This window comes from Solanum tuberosum, unplaced genomic scaffold (assembly GCF_000226075.1).
Source record: "Solanum tuberosum cultivar DM 1-3 516 R44 unplaced genomic scaffold, SolTub_3.0 scf00448, whole genome shotgun sequence".
NCBI lineage: Eukaryota > Viridiplantae > Streptophyta > Magnoliopsida > Solanales > Solanaceae > Solanum > Solanum tuberosum.
The window spans coordinates 245,081-248,152 of NW_006239367.1; the positions used below are offsets into that span (position 1 = coordinate 245,081).

Here is a 3,072-nt window from a genome sequence, read left to right on the forward strand (position 1 = left end):
CTCCAGTTGATATGTAGTCCTGAAGTTGCTTAAAAAAGAATGAGTATCACTCGCAGGATCTTAAGTTGGCTTTCTTCTGCATCATAGAAGATGAGAGTGTCATCTGCATATTGGAGATGAGTGACTTCCAATCTTAGATTCCCCTCATTTGCTACATTAAAGCCCCTTATCCACCCTTTAGTGTGAGCAGTCTTTAGCATGTTGTTTAGGCCTTCCATCACTATAATGAATAGAAAAGGTGAGAGAGGATCACCTTGTCTTAGTCCTCTGTCTGATGAAAAGAAGCCTTCAGGAGATCCATTTATCAGTATTGAGAATTTAACAGTGCTTATACAAAACTTTATCCATCTGATCCATTTCAATCCAAAGCCCATTCTCTGCATGATTTCAAGTAGGAAGCTCCAACTGACATGATCATACGCTTTCTCTATGTCCAGTTTGCACATGACTCCTGGGGACTTTTCCTTCACTCTCGAGTCTAGACACTCATTAGCAATTAAGATTGCATCAGTTATTTGCCTTCCTCTTAGCAATTAACTATTAGTATCACTTCCTCAACTATGTTTACTTTCCAGTGCTATCCTCTTACTGTCATAGTACGAGAAAGCTAAGCAAACATTAGCTTTACCAAGCTTCAAAGTTTAGGTGTACTTCGAGAGAACCTTTAGCATCAGTACTCTCCAGCTATACAACCTTTCGATTTTCAAACTCACTCCACGTCAGATGTTCTTTCTAAAATACTTAATAGCTGATCTACAATGTGAATCATGCCATAAAATGCCATCTCGACTTATGCTGGTTACTTTTGCCTAGTGTTGGCAATTAAAACCATTTTTAACCAACCCGCCCATATTTGTATGGGTTGGGTGAGTGGTATTGAGAGATGGGTAAATATGGGCTAGACCCATAATTAGCCCAATTAAAATTAGGTTAAATATGGATAGAATATAGGTTACTCCCAAAGTGGGTAAGGTTCATCCTTGACAGTTGTGGCCAATGGGATGCGTGTTCACTCTGTTGGTTCTATTAACATTACTTTATGTTGTAACTTATAAGCTACTGCATACTACATGGCCACTAGGTAATTATTCAGCATGGTACTTTTGTAAACAATGTTAAAGATCAGATTTATCTTTACCAGTTTATCTTTTCTATTCTAATCATACAGAAATATTTTTGTAGTGTACTAGCATGATCCACTTTAGCATACCAAAGAATGTGATGTTAAACTGACCCCTAAGAAAGAAGGGAAGCAAATTGCTTGTTGCTTGAAGCCTTGAACTTCCATAAATAGATGAACACAAAATATACACTGTTTGGTGCAATATGTTCAATCTATATCATGATAGCTATAAGATATGCCACATTGGACAATTTTGCAAATTGCCAGAAGCTTATTCACATTGGACACATTTTGCATGATCATGTTGGTATTCTTCTGGCTTTGGAGTCTTTATCCTCCACTCAATCTTATTGATGGAGTTCTGGAACAGTAGCATAGCCAAGCTTACATTTGTAATCAGTATTTCATGATCAATTTGTTGTGTTCTCCACCATGTGAAATCTTAGTTTTCCTTATCGTTACTTTATTTTTTCTGTTTTCATTATTGTTATGTCTTTATATTTTCTGCTTAGATATGATCTAAGCATTTGAAAAATATAGGAATTACTCTCCTCTTTCTTCACATTTATATGTGATTCCTTTTACTGTTTTAGTTATTATTTTTCACTTAAGTGGTTTAGTACCGATCTATCTGAAATAGTTTTTGCATTTCTAGTTTTTTCAAACTTTTGATATTCCCATTTCCCATGCAGGCCAGTCGTTCCCCAGTGTTCAGAGCTATGCTTGAAAATGAGATGGAAGAAAGCCTTAGTGGCACGATTAAAATCAGTGATGTGTCTTATGAAGCACTTCGTGCCTTTGTGACGTATTTATACACCGCTGATGCATGCCTGGATGAGCTTATGGCTTGTGACCTTCTGGTTTTGGCAGAAAAATACCAAGTAAATCATCTGAAGACGTATTGTGAGAAGTTCCTAATTTCCAAGTTAAACTGGGAGAACTCACTTCCTAACTATGGATTTGCTCACCAGCACAATGCAAAGAAGTTGCTTGATGCAGCACTTTCATTGATCATGGAAAACATGGACAAGCTGAGCAAGCGAGAAGAATACAAAGAACTCGTGGACAAGGATCCCAAGCTAGTTGTAGAAATCTATGAAGCTTACCTTTCCAAACAGGTTAACACTGCTGTGCAGAAAGATCCAGTTGCTAAAGCATAGTCCATGGTCATATTGACTCAAGTAGTAGAACAATTGTCTAAATATATAAAATCCCCAAATGATAAATGTTAACTGGAATCGTTTGATTTGAATGATCAGGAAGAATTAGGTATAAATGTTCCGGCATTGCTACAATCACTAAGTTTCTGAAGCTGATACTCCTACAACAACATTTAAGTTTGATTACTGACTAAATTTAACTTCATTTTGAGCTCACTCACTAATCTGGGAAATTGCATTTCTCCCTTTGATGATTCTCCCGAGAGGTCACAATTGCCGCGAGCAAAGATATTAATGATGAGGAAGGCTCTTTTGTTATGCTACTACTATTCGCTCTATTATTTTGTCCAAACCTCAATAAGGAAGAGTTACGGGTCGTAAAACAAAAAATATGACGATCGAGCTCACTATGTGTAATGATTCCTCATTACAATAAATAAAAGGGAAAACTACACAAATTGAACCCATTAGGTGAAATATTTACCCAAATTGGACCCAACCCAATATATTTATACTCATTGGACCCATAGCCCAAATTATTTACCCGATTGTCCCCTTGGTCTATTCGTTGAACAACAGTTTCTTCATCCTTGATGCCATCAGAGTATATATATATATACTCTGATGGTATCTATATACTTTGATGATATCTATGTACTCTGATGATATCAAACAATAATTGAGAGGTCTTTTCACTAAAACATTGCATGTTCCTCCTTGATGCCATCAGACTATATAAATACTATAATGCTATCAAAAAGTAACCGAGTAGTATTTTATTGAAGCACT

The 3,072-nt window shown here is 36.4% G+C and overlaps 1 protein-coding gene across 1 annotated transcript in view; it reads left to right on the forward strand.

Moving 5' to 3' along the window:
- LOC102586901 (BTB/POZ domain-containing protein At4g08455) overlaps positions 1-2,499 on the forward strand; it is a 7,230-nt gene extending 4,731 nt beyond the window's left edge. The window contains exon 2 of the mRNA XM_006363542.2: positions 1,816-2,499. Coding sequence (XP_006363604.1) covers positions 1,816-2,283 — 468 coding nt within the window. The 3' untranslated portion in view covers positions 2,284-2,499. The remainder of the gene's footprint in view (positions 1-1,815) is intronic.
- Positions 2,500-3,072: the final 573 nt, after the last annotated feature.